This window comes from Typha angustifolia, chromosome 2 (genome assembly GCF_048772165.1).
Source record: "Typha angustifolia cultivar Huaian chromosome 2, ASM4877216v1, whole genome shotgun sequence".
NCBI classification, from domain to species: Eukaryota; Viridiplantae; Streptophyta; class Magnoliopsida; order Poales; family Typhaceae; genus Typha; species Typha angustifolia.
This window is the reverse complement of record NC_133240.1, coordinates 7,958,034-7,978,223: the sequence shown is the minus strand read 5'-3', so window position 1 is coordinate 7,978,223 and position 20,190 is coordinate 7,958,034. Positions and strand designations below refer to the sequence as shown.

Genomic DNA, 20,190 nt, shown 5'->3' with positions numbered 1-20,190 from the left:
TTATTATGTAGGAACTGCCTCTAGAAGTTGAACAAAGCTCAACCTAACATATCTATAGCACCCATGAGGTCATAAACATCAACCTAACATATCTATCTAGGATTCAGCCTCTCTAAGGACCCTTCTTCAGAAACAGTTGTACAACTGGAAAGTACCTATCATTTCAAGAATCTAGTGATCATTTCAAGAAATTGCATATTATCTCCATTTGCCTCTCTTCTTCCCTAGACATCCAAAACAAATCAAAGCCTTCTAGCTGCCAATTAGCATCTTCTATCCTGCTTCAAAGCATGAGCTCGAAAAGAACAATTCTACATCAAAATAGAAGAGAACTCCTTAAGTTGATAAAAAGCCAAAAGAGGTAGAGATCAAGAATATTTCATGCCAAGTATGCAAGTGCTCTAAACTTGGCTTTAGCTTAACCTCGATATCCAATGAAGTTAGCAAAAACCAGCCTTAGTAACAAGTAACAACCCTTACAACCAAAGATTGTCCCTATCTTAAACTGCAGAGCTTGGCAAGTATTCCTAGTCTATCATCAGCAGTAACTTTCCTTTCAGATTATCCTTCTGCTTGATTTCCCACTAGAAAGACTCTGATCCATGGTGGCCTGTTTACTCGTCTTTCAAATATTATTGATTAACCAATCCTCCTATTGCTTTTGTCTTTAAGTTATTCCTCTCTTTTTCCCCACCTCGATTTGGCCACATACTAGTATACTTATTCCTATATAAGGCATATGTTTAATAATTCTTACGAGTGCCTACCAACTCCCTGATGCTTTCTTTCTCCTTTTACAGTGGTCCTAGCATCACATTTATCAATCCTCTCCACCTATGACCTACCCCATATAATTATTGCATCCAGTAATAAAGATCCTCTTCATTATATTTTTCTCCGAATGTCTCCTCACCAAAGCTTGGGGTAGTACAACAAAGGAGCTCTTCATACCCTCCAAGTTCGAGTAAATTCATGCATATAATATCTTTAGATGCCTATCTTTGTTTTAATGGCAATCACAGCACCTATTCCCTTACCAACAAATATCTGAACAGTTACTCCAAGTAGATATCATTCAATAGCATAACATAGCAAACTCGTACACAGATGGATGTAAAGTGAGCACCAAATTTATGATATAAATTAAATTACACTAGAAATCGAGGAAAAAAAGGAACCTTTTTTCTCAACGCATTCATCATGCTCCTTGCAACAAGCATCAAGATCATCACACGGTTTCTCCCCCGGGCAGCCCGACCATCCTACTCCGCAATATTTCCCGTACCGAATCCCCACGGCTACAAAATCCCAACATAATTAATCAAACAATCATACGAAACAAACCTCCTAAATCATATGAAATCAAATCGCGAACTCACAATCGCAGCTTTCGGCAACGCACGATCTGCTGCATCTTACCTACAACGTCAAAACCATCAAAAACCAAAACAAAAGGCCATTAATTTGGAACTCGGGATTAGGGTTAATTCTGATCGGATCCAAACAGATGGATACCTGGGTTTGCCGATTGGTCTCAGCGGCGGCGATGAAGCACAGGAAGGCGGAGGAGAGAAGGAGGACCGGAAGCGAGGAGAATGGACGCGAGCATCGGAAATCGCGTCGCATTCTTCCGAAGTCGCCCTCGTCCGCGACGAGGAGAGGAGCGTATCGGAAGAACTGATACTTTTGGAACCCGTATCGGACGATATGGATATGTACCGGGTCCGAGCTTTCGGGGTCAGAGTAGAACGGAAGGCCAATAGGCAAATGGGATCACGAGGATTGACGTGGCACGTTTACATTTGCTGCACAGTACTACCTACTTATTTTTTTTAGATTTTGTCATTTCACACCCTACATAATGTATTAATTGATTAATTACAGTACACACCCTATTAGATGTGATTTGCAAATCCATATTAACGCAGGGTGTCATTTGCAAATTATACTTTATTCTCTTTATTGTGAAGTCGTGATTAAAACTAATGATGCGCATTATATTTATGACGCACTAAACCCTAAACCCTAAAGAAGAATATAACCCTTTCTTTTTCTTTCTTGATTCCACTTGACGAATGATTCGATCTTAACCATCTCTCTTATATTCTTCTTTAGAAATTATTCGAACTTATCTTGTTCTTAATGTGGATTAGTTTGGTAATCGGGTTAACAATCAACCTAGATTATATAAGAAAAACTAAATATTTTCCTATTTCAAAGATATTATAGCTAATGTAGTTTCTTAATGATAAGTTTTATGGCCAGCTTAGCTAGGATTTTGATCTATGATAAACAATTGTTAGAATAGTTGAACTAAAATGGTTCTACTTATGATTAAACTAAAATTTCCATATTAATTGAAACTAAATCAATGAAAAAAAAATTAGAGGTTTAGAATATCTTTTCAGTACTAGTTCATTTTGAATAATATGCAACGCAAAAAGAAAAAAGAAAACCTTGCTCAAAGTTTTTATCAATTCATTATAAATAAAAATTATTTAGACACAATATTATAATAAAAATAAGGTGACAAGTTGTAGAGCATAAAGTAAATGATTTTCTTATAATTCTCTAGTTGATGAGGTGCTAAAATGCTGGAAAAAAAGATATCTACGACAGAAACGAGCAACACAACAGAGAAAAGGAATATAAAACAGTGCAATATTGTGACACAACACGAATCTGGTGAGATAAGGGATCAAGACTAGACTAAGCATATGATTCTCTTCCAATTTGATAGTTAAGTACGTGCTAAAATACTGGAAAAGAGAATCCTCTGCAACAGAGACAAGCAACAAAATAGAAAAAAGGAATACAAAACAGTACGATATTGTGACACAGCATGAATCCTGTGGGACGGGGGATCAAGATTAGAGCAAAGTGTCAACTAAGCATATGATTCTCTTACAATTTGATAGTTAAAGACGTGCTAAAATACTAGAAAAGAAAATCCTCTACAGGAGCAACAAAATATAAAAAAGGAATACAAAATAGTACGATATTGTGACATAGCATGGATCCAATAGGACAGGGGATTAAGACTAGAGCAAAGTGTCAACTAAGCATATGATTCTCTTGCAATTCGATAGTTAAAGACGCACTATAATGCTAGAAAAGAGAATTCTCAACAGCAAAAACGAACAACAAAATAGAAAAATAGAAAACAAAGCAGTACAATGTTGCGACCGAGCATGGATCTGGTAAGACGAGACGAGGAATCACGACTAGACGCAGATGCGGAGTTGGAGCGTCAACACAAGCACATGCATAATTATAATTGTTGAAGAATAATTAAAGAGAAACATGTGAGAAAATAAGTTAATACATTGCCAAAGAGTAATATTCCCTCAACAAAAGAAAGACATGAAACTATTCGAAAATTCTCTCTTCCACTTTAGAAGCGAAATGACATCTTTTCTCTTTAGCAGCTTACCCACTATTTATAGCCTTTAATCAAGCACAGTATTAGGCGACAGCAGGATGATAAAAGACTCGTCTTTTTCTTATTCCTTCCTTCGTCCAAAATCTTACACTGAGCGCAAACGAGAATCTAACACTTTCTCTCCACATTGGTCGACTGACACGTGTGCTTTAACAGGTGGGATCGGCCGGACCCTACGATCCAACTTTTCTTTTTCTTTTTTTCACTTCCCCCCTTAAAGTTACCTTTAATTGGTTTTACCTACGCAACACAATCTATTATCTATGATATGGTAAATTACACCTTTACCCGTCAAACTAATTATCCTATCACTTTTACCCCCCCACCCCTCAAGCTAAAATAAAAAGAAAAAAAAAAGAAAGGAAAAGAAAGCATATACCATGCAATTATCTAATTTGTATCATTGATTTTTTTTTCTAATTAATTCAAAATTTATTTATAACAGGAGAGGAAAAAAAAAGAAGAAGGGTATTTTTAGCAGAATTTTTAATGAAAGAGATTTACGGATATAATTAGTTCGCTACTTTGATAATTTAGGGGGGTGCAAAATGTAATTATGCCTCAAGCAGTCGGTTTCTTGCGCGCAAGTGTTTGCTATATGAAGCCACTCTTCTTCCTGCAAAAAATTGCCGTTCTCGAATTTGGGGGCAAAGTGCCAGCTTGAGGCTTGGCAATGGGTCCGTTTCTTAGTCCTGGTGGTTTAATCTATTGATTCCTGTGCATAGAAGTTGAGATTTGTGGTTTATATCTTTGTAATTAGCTGTCTGCGTGGATTTCTGTAGCTTAATCCATGTCTTCCAATCTTGTATTTTAAATTCTTCTCTTCTTTAGGATATGGGTGGAATGTTATGCAACTGCGGATCTAAAAAGTTTCCCTCTTTCTCTCAGGAGATGTGTTGTTTGCGCCCAATAGAAAAAAGTAGAGTAATTTGAGCTTGTGCGATACTGGGCCTACGATGAAACTGGAATTTCTTCTAGCCTTGGCTCTCTTTTCTGCCCTACTTTGTGGCGCCGCTAGTAGGAATGTTACTTCCAGGCCTTCCATTGTGAACATTGGAGCTGTTTTGGTAGTCAACTCCACTATTGGAAGAGTTGCCAAGGTTGCCATAGAAGCTGCAGTGGACGATGTTAACTCGGATTCTAGTGTTCTCCAAGGATCGCAGCTGGTTCTTGCGTTGCGAGATACTAATTGTAGCGGATTCCTTGGCATTGTCGAAGGTAACACAACTTGTATTGTCCTCCATGTGCTTTTGAGTAACTATTTAGTTCGTGAACCACTCTGTTGTTCTTATCATGCATACATTTATTTATTTATTTCAGCTATGCAATTCATGGAGACCGATATTATCGCAATAGTTGGCCCACAGTGTTCTACGATTGCTCATATTATTTCCTATCTTGCGAATGAGCTACAAGTCCCTCTCCTCTCCTTTGGTGCTACTGACCCATCTCTGTCTTCGCTTCAATTTCCCTTCTTTGTTCGGACCACGCAAAGTGATTTCTTTCAAATGAGTGCCATAGCAGAAATCATCTATTATTACCAGTGGACACAAGTTATTGCTATCTACATTGACGATGAGAATGGTAGAAATGGGATAGCTGCCTTAGGTGATAAACTTCAAGAGAAGCGATGTAAAATCTCTTACAAAGCGCCATTCTTGTCTGATGCTACTAGAAGCGATATCCAGGACTTATTGGTTAAGGTTGCTTTAATGGAATCCCATGTAATCGTGCTTCATGCAAATCCGACAATTGGGCTCAAGGTTTTCTCTCTGGCTAATCATCTTCAGATGATGGGGAATGGGTATGTCTGGATAGCAACAGATTGGCTTGCTTCACTATTAGATTCCAAGTCACCGTTGCCTTCTGAAACCATGAGCACGATGCAAGGAGTCCTAACGTTGCGTCAGCACACAGCAGATTCGAAAAGGAAGAGTTCCTTGGTCTCAAGGTGGAGCACACTGACAAAGAAATATAGCACTGGGGATTTCCGCCTTAATTCTTACGGTTTATATGCTTATGATAGTGTATGGATTATTGCTCGGGCAGTAGATGCCTTTTTCAACAATGGTGGAATGATCTCATTTTCTAATGATTCGAGGTTGCATAATGCAGATGTAGGTGTTCTAAACCTTGGAGCGATGAGTGTGTTTGATGGTGGGAAGCGTCTGCTGGATGAGATTCAAAAGACAGACTTTGAAGGTGTAACTGGGCAGGTTCAGTTTGCTTCTGATGGAAATCTTGTTCATCCTGCATATGATATCATCAATGTGATCGGTACTGGAATGCGAACAATCGGTTATTGGTCAAACTATTCCGGGTTGTCAGTTTTTCCTCCTGAAACATTCTATTCAAAGCCGCCTAATAGTTCTTCTGCGAATGATAACCTCTATAGTGTCATTTGGCCTGGTGAAACAACTGAAAAGCCTCGAGGATGGGCTTTTCCTTCTAATGGAAAGGAGTTGAAGATTGTTGTTCCAGATAGAGTTAGTTATCAAGCATTTGTCTCAAAAGATTTAAACACAGGCACAGTGACGGGTTACTGCATTGATGTGTTTATAGCTGCTGTTTCCTTACTGCCTTATGCTGTTCAGTATAAGTTCATACCTTTTGGGAATGGTCATGCAAACCCAAATTATACTCAACTTGTCGATATGGTTGCTTCAAATGTAAGTTCATGTGGATTAGTGCATTCGATAGAACCATGTATAACTCCTGTAGTCTTATGCATGTCCTAGATTCTTCCAGACTTACAAATTATGCCTTTTCTTTGTGTAGGTCTATGATGCTGCTGTAGGAGACATTGCAATCGTTGCGAATCGGACAAGACTTGTTGATTATACACAGCCATACATTGAATCGGGGCTTGTTGTACTGGCTCCGGTTAAAAAACGTAACTCAAGTGCTTGGGCATTCTTGCAGCCATTTTCTCTGGAGATGTGGTGTATCACAGGGGTAACTTTTCTTATCGTTGGAGCAGTTATTTGGATTCTCGAACACAGGATCAATGACGAATTCCGGGGCCCCCCTAGTAAGCAAATAATTACTATCTTTTGGTAAGTTGCATGAGTATATTGCGTATCTCAACACATGCTTCACTATATGTACTTAGATATGATGTACTCAATATACAGCAAATGCCCATAATCACACCTTAATATGATAATTTCATCAGTGCTAATTGGTTAAGCCCTCTATCTATGTTGCTTTTTTGATTCAAATATCTACTCCCAAGGTCTATGGCCTCTAATTTAATATCATTTACTTCTTGCAGGTTCAGCTTTTCAACTCTCTTTTTTGCACACAGTAAGTATGACTTTTCTTATGATGTTTTCAACTACCCATTGGAAGAAAGGCCTTTTCTGATTAGTATCCTTCTTACTTCTCTAGGAGAAAATACTGTGAGTACCCTCGGACGTGTGGTGCTGATAATATGGCTTTTCTTGGTTTTAATTATTCAGTCTAGCTACACTGCAAGCCTGACATCAATCCTTACAGTGCAACAACTCACTTCTCCTATAAAAGGAATTGACAGCTTGAGATCTAGCGATGAACCTATTGGCTATCAAGTAGGTTCCTATGCTGAAAATTATATGGTTGAGGAGCTAAACATTTCTAGATCCAGACTCAAAGCACTTGGTACCCCAGATGACTATGCTAGAGCCCTTGAACAGGGTCCCCATAATGGTGGTGTTGCTGCTGTTGTGGATGAGCGGCCCTATATTGAGCGATTTCTGTCGGCAGAATGCAGGTTTGCCATTGCTGGTTCAGAATTCACCAGAAGTGGTTGGGGATTTGTAAGTATCACTATAATATTTCTGAAGTTCTTTATACATCTTACATGGTTGATTTGGCATTTAAACTCCTATTATTCATGTCTGACTGGACAGCTAGAAATTCCCTTTCCAGAGTAAAAGATAAGTAGGAAATTTGAAAATCATCTCCCTATTGTATCAATTACAATACAAGTTTCAGATGAACTTATGCAAAGGTTAAAACTATTATAAATCCCAAGAATCTGATGTTTTGATATTTCAAAAATTCAAATAAATAACATGGTTTAGCATCTTTCCCTCATACCATTGCAGGCTTAGAATTTGTGCATGAGCAAGAGGTATGAGACGCTAAGGAAAGTAAGATATTTTTGGCTGAAATCATTTCATAACAGTTTCAATTGCTCACCTATTCATGGCCTCTTCTCTGAGTCCAATTTTGCTCGACTCTTCTTTTAGGCAGTGACTTTATAAGCATTGCTTGAGTATATCTCCTTGTGACGCCATTTAAACATAATATAAATTCTGGTATTTTTAAACAAATCATCTTTCTTAACATGCCAATTTACTTCATTTCAGGTCTTTCAAAGAGACTCCCCTTTAGCTGTGGACATGTCCACTGCTATTCTGAAATTATCTGAAAACGGTGAACTCCAACGTATCCATGATAAGTGGCTGAGTACAAGTGCATGCAGCTCTGACACCACCGAGGTTGATTCCGAGAGGCTCCATCTCAAGAGCTTCTGGGGCTTATTTCTAATTTGCGGAATGACATGCTTCCTTGCTATCCTGATTTACTTCCTTATTATGTTGCACAAGTACATTCGCCAAGTTCCCGATGATGTAACAGACCCCTCATCTCAAGGAAGCTCAAGGTCTAGACGGAGCTTCCTTTCGTTCCTCTCTTTTGCCGACGAAAAGGAAGAAGATGCAAATAATAGGTCCAAGAAGAAGCAGATACAGAATGCAGCAAATTCTGAAACTGTTGATATTGAGAGCTAGCCTCAAATATATGCTGATCCGATGGTATATTGACAGTGAGTATCTTATCTCCAAGAATATGATCAACATGCTCAATTTACCAGTATACGTTTACCAACACTGGGGAAGAGCAAATTAAGTACATATGCATAGAAACTTAGATTCTTGTAACAGCATAACATGAGAAATCAGAGAAGGAGAAGACGCCTTCTCTTGAATTCTGTTAGAAAACCCTTGTCTATTAACGGTTATCATCAATAATTTGAAAGCTTGAAGAGTTACTGTCTCCTTATTCGCTCAAATCTTGAAGATATCATGATAATTTTGCTCTAACTTTCTAACTGGCATTGTGTCTGTGGAATTCAGTATTAGTAGTAGGAGATGTTGATACCTAGATGAAAATTAGTGAAAACCATAGTGAGGTTTCCTGTCGATTCCACTTCAATTGAGGAACTCAGAGTGAACTATTAGATTGATTAGGCAATTTGAAGCATGTCTCAGGATTCAATTCCATTGGTGAAGCCCACATGATGCCAAGCCTTCTCTTAATCCTTCTTTCTGTTGCTATTATATAATCCTTCTACCAAATCTAAACCATTCAAACTGTGGAAACCCTCCCTCCCGTGCTTCCCACCATTTGACAAAGTCCAACTGCAGCTTGAGTAGAAAGTAAAATCCTTTCCTTTTTTTGCATCTCAATCTTGGACAATTTTTCTGATTTACATTTTTATTAATTGAATAATTATTAGCAGCAAGCATTAGAACTATATTTCCTTGGTTCAAAGATCAAATCTTTTTTTGTAAAATTTTCATCAATATTGACTGTTTAAACTGCAATTGGTTATGCCTTCAGATTTGTATCTTTCTGGAGGTTGACCCAATTTGATTGGAGCATCTGAATGCATCTGCATTTATTTTGGTTTCAGACCCAGTACATGAGAAACAACTGATGACTATATTTCTAGACTTAAGAATGAAATAATATATCAACCAAAATTTTCAAGACAAAAAGAATCACAAATTTTCTTTGTATATAGGCTAAACAATCTAGATTTAGCCAACAGATAAGGTGCTCTTCGTATCTTCTTCGTCTTCCTTTTATCCTGCGAGGGTGAACTGTAAAAGCACTATCTGGAATCAATTCTATAATTCCCAAAACTTCTGGGGCATGGAAGGGTGGCTCATTGATTGATCCCCTTCTGCTTGTCTAAGATAAAATCCACATGAAGATTGTTGACCAAACTGTAAGTGCAACTGCTGCAACAATGTAAGTCCATAGGAAGACAACAGAACACTCCTCCTGACCAACATCAAATAGTTGAGCCATTGTAGCTGCATTACATAATAACGAGTTAATAGCCAGATAATATGCTCGATAACCGCAGACGTTTGGCTTAGATCGATAAAATTAAGAGGGGAAAAAGAAGATTAGGAATAATTACCAATATTCATGGCAGGTGGCAGAGTAAACTGTATCATTAACACGTAACGGTACAACGGATCATGAGGAAGAAATCCAAATTCATATGCTGCTTTTACCACGCCAATCCCAATTAATGGGAGGATCACAAATCGCACGATAATTACTGCTGCAATTTGCACAGGCCTAATGACAGACTTGTGGAACCCTGGTCATATTTAGCTTAAGGAATGTTAGATGATGATATATGAAGATAGATGACTACTAAATCAGAGGTGATGCCAGAGTTTTTTTTCAAAAAAAAATTCACCTCTAGTAAGATTTCCACCTAGAATAAGAGTAATGCAAGGTATTGTGCCACCTCTGCATTCAGCAAACCACAAGAATTAAGTTTCACAGTACAATGAAAGAAGGAAAAACTATTCTTGATTAAGAAAACAATGAGGTAAACCATTAAACGCCTTTACCCTAATATTTGGAGGGAATCTTGTATAACTCGAAGAGGCGCGCCATTCCCGATTATTAAAGATTTCAACCATGGCGTTGCACCGACGACAAAGCCTATGATCTGAGAGAAATAAAGAATTAGAAGTTCACTCCAGCATTGGTGTTCAATTTTAATTTTTGTTCTGCAGTAAGAGTAGGAATTAATTCAAATGACATTCATGACAACATACTGCAGATATAGTTGGTGGAGCCATTAATTCCTCAATAATTTGGTGCGTACTTCCTTTAATTCTCTCCCAGAAGCTCTTCTTGCCATACAAACTCCCACTAGATGACAGTGGGAGAACCTGCATTGGAATAAGAAGTTACCCTCTTGTTAGAGTAAATTAAAGTACTTTAATCAAGTTCTAGTTCACAGAATGTTGACGACTAAACTACTTACAAGTTGGTTTTCTTCCATATCGTCTGTTGGTTTATCTGATGGTGGAAGAAAATCTTCCTGATCAATGGAGGAACCTTCATCTTTATATTCTATCTCTGAGACCCCTTGACTTCCTAATTTATTCTTGTGATACAACTTACCTGCCTTCTTCATGAGACTAAAGGTATGTGTCCATATGAAGAAACCACCAAGCTGCATGGAGAACAGCATTTCTTTTCTTTCAGCAAATGAATGAAGAACTTGACTACCCAATGCAATAAAAGATCTGAACTCTTATATGTTCTTCAGCATTTAATTGTCATAATTCAGATAAAATAAATAAAAGAACCAGAGAATTAACATACAGCCATGGAGAAAGACGCGTACGAGAGCCCGCGAGCCCTGCAGATGCTCTGCACTTCTCCAAATGGATTTCCCTCCTCCTCACAAACTGCTGGTGCAACTATCAAGAGCAGATTGCCCAGGTTTCCTGCATTTTTAACATAAAAGACAACATTATAAGAGCAGATTTATAAACAACAAATCTTCAATACTTGTGAAATTGAGAGCAGAAGCTTACATACCTGCAGAGCAAGAAGCGACGATGAGGCCTTCGAGATGTTGAGGTGGCTTTAGGATCTTCACAGCTAGCCAGCCAAGAAATCCTCCAACTAAGAAAGTGATTGCAATATTAACTGGCATAAACCACCTTAATGACAAGAAAAATTGTCTCAGTTCATTGAGACTCAAGTGATGTCGAGTTTCGAATACTACAGAAACTAATCTTAGAAATCTACCAAGAGATGATGTCGTCTAATGTGACTGTCTTTGCTAGGCTTGCAAACATAAGAGATGGAGTAAAGACAGCAAACACAACCTGTTCAAATATCAAACAAAGTAATCAATTGTGGAATACTTGGATGGGAGAAATACCACCAATTTAAAGTGATGAAGCTGACCTTGTTCATATCTGTCCGAGCGCTGGCGGTTAAGATATTGCTATATCCAGTGGCCAGATATGCACCTAACAGGCCTATAAGAAGGACCTGCACAATTGGCATGGAAGCCACCAGAAACAAAGAGAGGAACCCCATCTTCCACCAGCAATCTTGCTCAGGAATCAAATAATTTTGCTATACTACAGCTAAACCCCTGAATTGTGATTGCCTAGTTAAGCAAGATCCTGCCAACATAGATAACAGCCTCAGAGATCTCATAAAGATTTACTCTGAATTCATTCATATATATAAGAAAAAAGAACAGATCTGTAAACAAAACTTGAACCTTCAAGATGTGAACAAGCACTATATTTGCAAAACTCTAACAATGCTTGTAAAAGGGGGGAAAAGAATCATCTATCAGAATCTGGAACTTGTGATCGAAAGGAGGAATCGACAAACATGGAATCTGGATACTAAAAGCTGGCAAACATAACTACTGTCGATCACTTCCCTCACTTCCCATGAAAATTCTTATCGCTTTGGAAGGATAAGAATAAAACACCTAATCTTCTCCTTGGAAGGATACAAAATAAGATCACTTTGGCCTATCTGTACAGATAATTTTTTTTAAAAAAAAAGAGAAGGCCACAGTAATCTTCAATCACATGATGTCAGAAGATCCTAAATAAGCGAATTAACCACTCTGAGTATCTCTGGTATTAATCTCAACTCTAAAACAACTTACAAGAACAAGATTAAAAAAGAGAAGAAGAAGAGGCTCTTTTACCCACCAAACCAATCCAAACGCAAAAATCTTTGATCGAGGGGGAGCCAAAAGAAAAGCCTCAAGAAATCGAGTTCTCCATGAACCCAATAAAAGCTTAGAATTAGAGAAAAACTTTGAGAGATAGAAGCTGACCTCCTGAAAGCTACCGACTTGGAAGCAGGCGGAGAAGGGAAGAGAGAGAGAGAGAGAGAGAGAGAGAGAGAGGAAGAAATCACGCGAGAGGACGGAAATATTCGAGGGAAATACGAGAGTTTTTATAGCACTCACCAACCAACCAACGGCGTATACTTATCCCCCACCGATGCATGTGTTGTCAAACACAAGGATATCAAAGAATCTTTCTAGGAAAGGCCAAATATAGCAGCCTCGACGTAAACTTTCAATAAATTGTACATATAACACCCTCTACTTTGTATCTATTATAGATTCAGGGTCTTATTTATAAATTTTCATGAACGTTTTGGACTTTCCGTTTGCCTTCGACTTGTTTGACTCGAGCGTTTGTTCGACTCCAGGCTTTGAGGAGAACTAACGACGACGCCACGTCGGCTGCCGCCGATCGCAGTCCATGCACGTGCGAATTATTTTAATTTGATTGGAGATTTTTTCCAATTATTTTCCTCTCTTTTAACTTCATCCATAACTACTCTTGATATTCTCGAGCAATGATTAAAAGGTGTATAAGATATTTTACATATTTTAATAATATGAGTGTCAATTTCTATCAATTTATTATTTTTTAGATAAAATGGATAGCTAAGAGGGTGAGAAATAAAATACGGCTAATTTCTATATTTTTTAAGAGGCAAAATTAATTATTTTATTTTATTTAAATATAGATTCTTTGATCGTAAGCAAAAGACAAATTAAAAACGTGTCCTCTTCTTTGAAAAGAAATTTGAAGTATTTTCATCGAATGCCATTTCTCCAGTTCGATTTGTATACTATCTTATAGGTTACGCAATGAATTTCTATTCGTTTTTGCCATTGGTGTAAGAAGTCGTAGCAATGCAAACTGCTATTGGTCGAATTGTTTAAGATGGCATCTTTATGAATAGGAGAAGAAAACATGCGATGCTGTCATGAAAGCAAAAGCCTGCAACGACGACGACGACAACAACAAAATAAAACTCAAATTGCTATCATGAAAGCAAAAGAAGAAGGATACGGAGACGGAGAGGGCTACAAATATGTTGAATTCCATAACCTAACTAAACGGAGTGTCGTATATTTCTTTATCTTTTTACTCATGCATGTATGTGGTCACTCAAAACAACACCCCTTAATATACTTTGTCTCTTTTAACATGATACCCCCTCAAGCTTAGCTGTTCGCTTTAAATTTAAGGGCCCCTACTGTACTAGTTTAGTAACCAAACATATTTTTATCTTTTTCATATATAATTAAGTTAACTCTTAGATGAAATAAGGCTCTGGTTCTTATTTATATGCATTTCTTTCGACTATATATTCTTTTCCTCTATTAAATTACAAAGAGTTTAACCCATAGTTATCCGCACAAAAACTATAGAGCAGTATAAATGCAACAAAATTAACTCCTTAAAATAGGTTAAGTAACGTGGCAAACCTTCTCTTCGTCCCTGCTGACTCAGTTTGTCTGTTGTTGGGATTCTTTTAACTTCATATCCATTATTTTGGGGAAGTAGAGAGACAAGGCTGCAGAATGATTGGCTATGTTTATGTCAGCCATGACGACTAGCCTAGGTTTACAGCAATTAAATGGAGTTTTTTTAAAGCAAACTAGTACGGTTATAATTTATTTTTATCAAAATAAATTATATATTAATAAATAGGGTTTCATTTATTATAGTTCTAATAAAAATATCAAACTAATTAGTCTCCTATCTCTAAGTAAAAATACTAATCAGTTCAGTATTTATGTGTATAAATTTTTTTAACTTAATTTTTCAGCGGTTAAGATAAAAAATTATGAACTGATTAGCATTTTTATTAGAACTGCAGTAAAGTATATTTTATTTGATAATAAATTTAAGGGATAGTCTATTTCAGTAAAAAGAAATTTAAAAACTCGTTAAAAGGATAGAAAAGATACTAACTAGTTGCATTATTGAGTTAAATCTTGCCTTAATATCTAACATATGATTCATATGCTTCCAGGACATACTCATGTGACAAATGGAGCAACGAGTATATCTGACTGAGTTGTCATTACAAAATATGTGAGTCAGATCTGCATCATGGTCCTCTCTAAGCATTCATTTACTCTCTTATCTACTGCAACACTCTTCTTCTCTCAGCCCTTTTCCCACCTTCTGCAAACAGAAACGAAAAAAGAGCAAAAAAATCCACATGAAAAATAAATCTTAGTCAACAAGATGAAAGATATTGCGAGTATTTGTTACAAAGGAATCAAGGTCAAAAGGAGGTTCTGCAAAAATACTGAAATATAGGTGATCAATATGCAAAAGAAACAAAAAGAGAATATGTGACAGAATGCAGAATATTACTGTTAGAAATTTGGAGCTTAGAAGGCTTTGTTGGAGGACATTGGTTCACAGTGTAAGTTCTACGTATCAACTGTTAGTCTGAAGCTTTATTACCAACATCCTAAAGCCTCTTCTTGATTGTTCTGAGCAACTAAGTAGAACGAGTTCTATGAGGAGAAACAACGGCCCAGAAATAAGCTGAGAAAAGAAGGTCACAATAGCAATGAAATAAAGCCCAAGGAAAGGAAAAGAGGATATGAATTGCTTCAACGCAGTGTGATGCATCATACATCACCAAGGTGATAGCTTAGTGGCAATGGATAAGCACTTTAAAAGTATGTCAGTAAGTTCAAATCTATGAATGTTATGTAGAAAATTGTGAGAGCACCAGACTTGGGCAGGATAATATCCTGGGAGATGGATGTTTTCATCATTTGCCCACTTAGCCTATGGGCTCCAACCAATTAGAAAAACAAACACACAGAGTTGATAACTTAAGAGATCCTACGAGAAGATCGTGTCAGCATATCTGATCATGTACAGAAGTGTGAAGTAATTTTCTATGCACATAATTTGAACATCACATACACACACACACACACACAAGCTCTCAGATGTATTTATCATATGCTGATTGCAAATGTAACCATAGAAGATAAAAGAAAAACAATAAACACTGGCAGCACACCACAAGATTAACGATCCAAGTACCTGCAGTCAGCTTTGATGGTGGTTCGACTCTTCATACTTCAAATTCTCCTCTTGCAAATAGAACTAAATGACAAGTCCAAGAACTGCCACCCAGTGGATGAGTTTTCCATGATCATAAGGTCCAGTTCATCCATGAAATAAGATCATTTTAAAGGAAGTATTTTCATTTTTAATATCAAAAGAAAAGAGTTAATATTAGTATAAGTTATTCTATTAGTATAAGGGACAAATTATGGCATAAGTACGGAGAGGAGAGGTCCTATAATGTATTTAAACTTTCGTTCATAGATGTTGGGCTTAATATGGAGCCCATGGCAACCTTAGGCTTAGAAATTTATCTAGTATCAGCTTTCATGAACTAGAATAATTACATCTAGATCTTTTGCATTATTGCATATTTTCACATACATCTTCTCATTTATTTTTTTTATTAGTATAGATTATAGAATCCATATTAGTCTTTTTCAAATTAATAAAAGCATATCAATCATTGGGATACCAATCAATAAACAGATAAGAGGATTTTAAAGTTCTATTACCTTCATGATAAGATAGCTTAGCAACTAATAACCATGATAGCATTGGAAACTAGCTCTTTAATTATGATGACAACCTCCATGTGAGCAGTGTGACAGTGATGATGCCCCTCCATTTATTTGCCATTAAATATGCAAGATAGCAAGCACTTCCGTGCCAAATTGCCAAGTCCAATAGTCCATGGACAAAATTATTAGCCTTATCAATAATAAGAAGAAGATAAAATTTGGGCCCATTGCTTAGCTTTTGCTCCTTACCATTGAGACCAACTTAAGCTGGCCACATGTAAGTCCCAAATAGACACATGATAATAAATATATTTCTTTCGGGTCGATCATTGTAGTTCAATGGTTGAAGATCTATAGGTTTGATTCGCTCCGTAAATATTAAGGTTGATATTTTGATAAACTTTTTATTGAAATATTATATGTTCGTAGAATTTGAACGGTTGTCTAGCCTATATAATGTCATGAATATAGGAAAAGAAAATGTGTGAAAAGCTTGAGTTGAGTGAATAAAGTTTGGGCTTGATGCCGAGGAAGTGACAACCCGATTAATGGAAAAGCTAAAGGTAAGGTTGGTTGAGGTCTCTTTTGTTGGACTTTAGGCCAACTTCTTAGGTGGAATGGAACTATTTTGGCTCCATTTATTTCCACTTTATAGGATCCTATTAAAGTATGGAAATTGATATTTTGTTATGTACATAGCAAATTAAATTTTTATTTGCATGTTGATTTAGTTGCCCTCAAGTTATTGGCTTAGATTGTTCTTCTTCCCAGATGAGTTATTAGAGAGTAAAAGGGTTATTATATAAAAAAGAATATATAAATATCAATTCACTTAAAGAAGTATATACTTTATGTTCTACCTTACCATAAAGTGATTACTGTTTGATCAGATTGGCAACATAGTTGATCAGACTTCTCCCTCAAGTTTAGAATATTATTCTATAAAAGTTGAGTGAAGATGTAGAAATGAGAAATTAATTCAGCAATATAAAGTAATATTCCATCATCAAGGAATTTTGTTATTAAAAAAATAAGTTAAGCTATGGAAATACCACCTCTCAGTAAAAATTGCTTACTAAAAACTTTCTCAAAAGTGAGTATGCCATGTTAATTTATAGAAAGATATTACAATCATTATGTACATATAATTAATTTAATTTATTTGATAATTATAGGTTAAGTATAAGGTGTAATCAAGCTAAGTTCTATTCAAACTTGCTTGAAAATTGAAATCAGTTCGGCTTAACCTAAAGCATTAAGCTACCAATAGAGTTGGTAGGTACCTTCCTCGTAACAAAAGAGGTCATGAGATCGACTTCAATTATAAATAATTATTGTGAAAAAAATTATTTAGTAGTTGGTAGTGCCTTGGCTCAATGACTTAGCTCGACTAATGGCTGACGGTAAGGTTGGCTTAGAGAAGCAATTCGGTAATGCAATAACTTGGAGCAATATTTAAGCGGCATTTAGTTCAAAGCAATTGTTCGGCGACGCACATAACTTAAAATCTATATTAAACGTTTATTATATTAACTAAAGTTTGATGAGGTTTTAGTGTCTTTGTATCTAGAGAGGGTTGACTCTTTGTCTGACTCATATCTAGCCTTCGAGCTCTTGAATAATAAATAACCTAAAATATTAAGCTTAATAAAAGTTTGAGTGCTCAAGCCCGGTTTGAAATTAATTTTAATTTGGATAAGTCAAGTTTGACTCATTTTAAATACGAGGTAAGTTTGATTGAGTCAGCTTGATTATTTGCTAATAATAAGCTGTTTTGATGTTAGGAAGACAAAACATGACTCGCTTAATAATAAAGCATTCATATGATATTTTTAACAATAATTAACTATTTAAATAGGATATTATCTCCATTTTATGCCCTAATAACACTTTATTACAAACCAACCCATCTTATCCATATAATATCTTATTCCCATCTTATATTACTATAAATAACCAAATCCCCCACTTATTCCCAACTCCCAACCTCCTCTTCTTCTCCTCCTCCCCCTTTCTCACTACTCAGTTCCATCTAAATGTGAAACAATGCCTTCTCCTACACGACTCCTCCAGTCCCCCTCCCACTCCACGCCGGCGGATCCACCGATCCCCCTCGCCTTCGACTCCGACGTGGTCGTCGTCCTCGCCGCCCTCCTCTGCGCCCTCGTCTGTGTCCTCGGCCTCGGCCTCGCCTCCCGCTGCTCCTTCTTCCGCCGCTCGCCGGGATCCTCCTCCTCCCCCTCCCCCTCCTCCTCCTCCTCCTTCTTCCTCCCTACCAACAAGGGCATCAAGAAGAAGGCTCTCCAGTCGCTCCCGACCGTCCCCTTCGCCGACACCTGTGCGAAGATCGCCGAGTGCGCGATCTGCCTCGCCGAGTTCTCGGAGGGCGACCGGATCCGGATCCTCCCCCAGTGCGGGCACGGGTTCCACGTGGCGTGCGTCGATACGTGGCTCCGGTCCCACTCGACCTGCCCCTCCTGCCGCCGGGTCCTGGTGGTCACGGATTCGTCCATGTGTTGCGCGAGTTCCAAGGCAGTGGAGGTGGACCCCAGGGACGGCGGTGGATGCAGTAGGTTCTTGCCCTAAAGCTTTTTAGTTTTTACTGCGACCTACTACTACTACTACCACTACCACTACCACTACCACTACTACTACTACTACTAAATTATCAGTGTTCATATTGCTCTCTCTTTTGTTCTTGATCTCTTTCTTTTTACCCTTTAGTACGAAAAGTGAAATCGTAGTAAAGATTTGTAAATAGTAAAATGGAAGGGTCTGAAATGGAAGATCTGAAGTTTAAAGTTTCACATATCACTCTACTCTCTGAAGAAATCTATCAAAAAAAAAAAAGAAAATTACATTGAGATGTAATCTCTTATGAATCACTTTTATGTCATGTGAGATGAATTTAAAATTTTTAAAAAAAAAATCCAATTCTAATATTTCTGAGATAAGTCGAAACTCAATCTTGTGAATTCGAGAATATTATGTTCTTTTTTTTAGATCTCCACACCCACTTTTCATGCCGTCAGAATGACTTTAACAATTAAATTCTTAGAATAACCTGAGTGGTTGATTATTTTCTTTAAGAAAAAAAAAACTAAAATCTGGCTCATTTTGGAAGAACATTCAGGAATATACGCTAAGCATATCCTAGTTTAGTTATTAACTCATTTTAATATAGTTCTCACCTGGGTAGAAAGGCCATTGAAGCCAATGAAATAGTTGAATTTGGCCATCGTGAATCACTTTGTTGCAATTTGCAAGCTTTCAGCCCACCCAATCTTACCCTTGATCGATTGGCGAAGTGGGAAACTAATTAATTAACTTTTGTTAATTAGGTTCAGCTTTTGAATGCTATAGGCACCCATAAACGGATATATTTGTTTAATTAAGAGCAAGTAAGGTGTTATCATGGTAGTACGTTCTTTTTGGCGTAGTCCATATCCTCAAATCAGTATACTTAGTTCTAGTCTCGAGTTTAATTAGTTTCATCTTTGTGGCTCTTTTATACTTAATATTGGTTTGATGTTTCTAGGACATTTGGATTTTTATCCTTCAGAAGTTTGAAGGATATATATCGATCGGTCATTTCTTAGATACAAAAGAATACTAATATACTAAGTCTCAAAGTCTTCTTACTATTGCTCGGAATTAAATACCACCCAAACACATCAACTTATTCCTCTAAACCACCACACAGTTGTGTCATCAACCAACCATGCAACCTTTGTAGAGAAGAGACGTAACGATTTTATAAGAGTTAGTTGGTGATATTTCTAACACTTTTTTTTATCATTAAAGAGCCTGAAGCTAGATGTAGATTAATCAAACGGTCAACTATTCTAGAAGTTATCGCATTGTCAAGCTTATTCAAGACATCGTATTACTGAGCTGTTAAATTAAGCCGTTAAACTATCAAATAATTTTATTCATAATAATTATTTAAAATTAAAATTTATTTACTTATTTTTACGATGGTTGGTGTGATGTTTCTAACTTCTTTTATAGAAATGAAATTTGATGTTTGATGGTTAGTACAAGTATCAGCATTTTGTAACCTTATTTGTTTCCGACCTAGCTAACGGGTCGGTAGCTTAGATATTAAGAATGTAGCAGGGCTTATAACTACCAATTATTATATCTGAAGAAAATAAAAAGATATCAAAAGTTGAAAGGGCATTCTGAATTACTAGCAACATTTTTCTCAAACTAATATTGCTATTCTAACTAATCAGATAACTTTTTTACTTAA

The 20,190-nt window shown here is 36.9% G+C and overlaps 3 protein-coding genes across 6 annotated transcripts; 2 read left to right on the top strand and 1 right to left on the bottom strand.

Annotated features, from left to right (window-relative positions):
• The first annotated feature begins 3,512 nt into the window (after positions 1 to 3,512).
• On the top strand, positions 3,513 to 8,504 carry LOC140771621 (glutamate receptor 3.1-like). 3 transcript variants are annotated; one of them, XM_073113199.1, is made up of 7 exons: positions 3,513 to 3,598; positions 4,331 to 4,660; positions 4,763 to 6,111; positions 6,221 to 6,498; positions 6,717 to 6,748; positions 6,833 to 7,239; positions 7,795 to 8,504. In XM_073113199.1, exons 2-7 carry the CDS (start codon positions 4,399 to 4,401, stop codon positions 8,215 to 8,217), a joined length of 2,751 nt encoding a protein of 916 aa, XP_072969300.1. In that variant the 5' UTR covers positions 3,513 to 3,598; positions 4,331 to 4,398; the 3' UTR covers positions 8,218 to 8,504. The 3 variants fall into 3 exon arrangements, with proteins under 3 accessions (XP_072969300.1, XP_072969282.1, XP_072969291.1); XM_073113181.1 differs by lacking the exon at positions 3,513 to 3,598 and adding an exon at positions 3,976 to 4,119; XM_073113190.1 differs by lacking the exon at positions 3,513 to 3,598 and adding an exon at positions 4,076 to 4,169.
• A 461-nt stretch (positions 8,505 to 8,965) lies between these two features.
• LOC140777201 (protein PIN-LIKES 7-like) lies at positions 8,966 to 12,455 on the bottom strand. Of its 2 annotated transcripts, none has more exons than XM_073121153.1 (11): positions 12,345 to 12,455; positions 11,444 to 11,667; positions 11,282 to 11,361; positions 11,069 to 11,193; positions 10,850 to 10,974; positions 10,506 to 10,697; positions 10,294 to 10,410; positions 10,084 to 10,184; positions 9,927 to 9,979; positions 9,639 to 9,824; positions 8,966 to 9,528 (listed from the first exon to the last, which is right to left on the bottom strand). In XM_073121153.1, exons 2-11 carry the CDS (start codon positions 11,576 to 11,578, stop codon positions 9,404 to 9,406), a joined length of 1,239 nt encoding a protein of 412 aa, XP_072977254.1. In that variant the 5' UTR covers positions 11,579 to 11,667; positions 12,345 to 12,455; the 3' UTR covers positions 8,966 to 9,403. The 2 variants fall into 2 exon arrangements, with proteins under 2 accessions (XP_072977254.1, XP_072977263.1); XM_073121162.1 differs by having other exon boundaries at positions 12,217 to 12,354.
• Positions 12,456 to 17,915: 5,460 nt separating this feature from the next.
• LOC140773416 (RING-H2 finger protein ATL80-like) lies at positions 17,916 to 18,741 on the top strand. Its single transcript, XM_073115960.1, has one exon. It carries the CDS (start codon positions 17,982 to 17,984, stop codon positions 18,519 to 18,521), a length of 540 nt encoding a protein of 179 aa, XP_072972061.1. The 5' UTR covers positions 17,916 to 17,981; the 3' UTR covers positions 18,522 to 18,741.
• The last annotated feature ends 1,449 nt before the right edge of the window (positions 18,742 to 20,190 follow it).